Source organism: Fragaria vesca, linkage group LG6 (genome assembly GCF_000184155.1).
Source record: "Fragaria vesca subsp. vesca linkage group LG6, FraVesHawaii_1.0, whole genome shotgun sequence".
In the NCBI taxonomy this organism is placed as follows: domain Eukaryota; kingdom Viridiplantae; phylum Streptophyta; class Magnoliopsida; order Rosales; family Rosaceae; genus Fragaria; species Fragaria vesca.
In genome coordinates this window covers 19,482,070-19,483,802 of record NC_020496.1, presented here as the reverse complement: position 1 = coordinate 19,483,802, position 1,733 = coordinate 19,482,070, and the positions used below count along the sequence as shown (strand labels likewise).

General features: G+C 37.9%; 1 protein-coding gene across 1 annotated transcript; it reads right to left on the bottom strand.

Moving 5' to 3' along the window:
• LOC101312744 (40S ribosomal protein S28-like) lies at positions 1-1,382 on the bottom strand. Its single transcript, XM_004303385.1, has 2 exons — positions 1,306-1,382; positions 1-435 (listed from the first exon to the last, which is right to left on the bottom strand). The coding sequence occupies exon 2, from the start codon at positions 432-434 to the stop codon at positions 237-239; it is 198 nt and encodes a 65-aa protein (XP_004303433.1). The 5' UTR covers position 435; positions 1,306-1,382; the 3' UTR covers positions 1-236.
• Positions 1,383-1,733: the final 351 nt, after the last annotated feature.

Sequence of the window (1,733 nt, the reverse complement as noted above, 5' to 3'; positions counted from 1 at the left end):
AAAGACTAATGCGCCTCCAAACTTAACATTAGCTGAAAGAGTCATCAATATAAAATAGGATAATTCAAGTATTAATCAGACAGATAGAAATTTCATGACAAAATAAGTCTCAGACGTTGCTACTAACGGCAAGAAATATCATAAAGTAACACCAACAACAGCACAACTGCCATAGACCAACAGAAATAACAGTCGTGCGCACTTCAACAAAACAGAGGTAGGAGACCAACATAAAATCACCGCAACCTTCTGGCTTCCCTCTCAGACTCAAGCAAGGTAAGGATATCTCCCTCCCTCACTGGTCCCTTGACATTCCTCATGATGAAACGATTCTGATCATCCAAGAACTTGACTCTCACTTGAGTAACCTGTCCCCTAGACCCAGTCCGGCCCATGACCTTCACCACAAGAGCATGCTTCACTGTGGATTCCATTCTACACCAAACAATTAAGGAAAATAAATTCCAATGTCATCTGAAAATTCATTGCTTCTAGAACCAGCTTTTAGATGCAAAACGCCAAAACATGTCTACAGGTACAACTTTTCATCCTTGAATTGTACCAGCAGTATATGCGCAAGCATGTGAAACAAAAGGCAACAATGGGTGCCAAGAGACAAACAAAATAAAATAAAAAAACCTATTCTGCGACTACGACCATGACAAATCAGTTCAAACCAGTAAAGCAGGCCTGCACTCTACTGGGTACCTTTAAACATTATCTTCAAACAAGAAATCACTGAAATACATAGAACTCTGCTATAAAATCCAAGCGTGGATGTGTCGTGGCAGAGTTCTGCATTACATTAATTATATCTCTTATCAAGAAATAGCACATTAGCTAATCAAAAACACCATCCAACCTCCTTTTAAAAAAAAAAACATCATCCAACCAACCAATAAACCAACTGTTTTATCTGTTTTCATACAGAGAACACTACAAGCTACAAAAGGCCACTACTGATAAAACTGATAAAATTAATCATCAAAATCAACAATTGAAAAACATAACCACAAACATGTAGACCATTTAGCTAAAAGCTTCATTTGGACTCGATTAACCCATATAGCATGAACAAAACCGGAGCTTCCTTTCTTAAACTAACAAGTCGTTTATCATAAACAGAAAAGCGAGCCAGATTTCATGAGCTACCAAGAAACCCTTTTCACGATCGTCTTAAATTTTACAAATTTAAGTTCACAAAATTAGATTGAATACGAAGAAGCACAAACGGGATCACTCATTCGCTAGAGTTTGAGTAAACATAAACGTCAATGGAAAAGAATTTGGGGGTAAAGTGGGTACCTCCGATCCTGAAATGGGTGCGACTCTGATGCTTCCGAATAGAGAGAGAGAGAAAATGAGAAGGTCTCGCCGCGGCAGCAGGAGAGAAGAAAAGAAGAGGAAGTGAGCGTATAAATATGAAGGAAAAAAGAGTTAGGGTTTTGCCTTTTGAGTGAATTACCAAAACGCCCATGACATTCGGGTTATGGACCGGTCCCTTTGGGATGAACTGGGCTTGAGTCACACCGTTTGACTGGGACCAAGATGAAATTTCCTTATAACGCCCAGTACTCCTATATTTTGATGATCTGTTTTTTCTCATTATATATTTCATTTTATTAATAATTGTTATAAAATAGAGAAAAGTGACAAAACATCATTTGGTTTTTAGTGGCATAAGTCTTTTTTATATGTGGGAGGTAATGAGTTTGAGTCACAATAGACTCGTT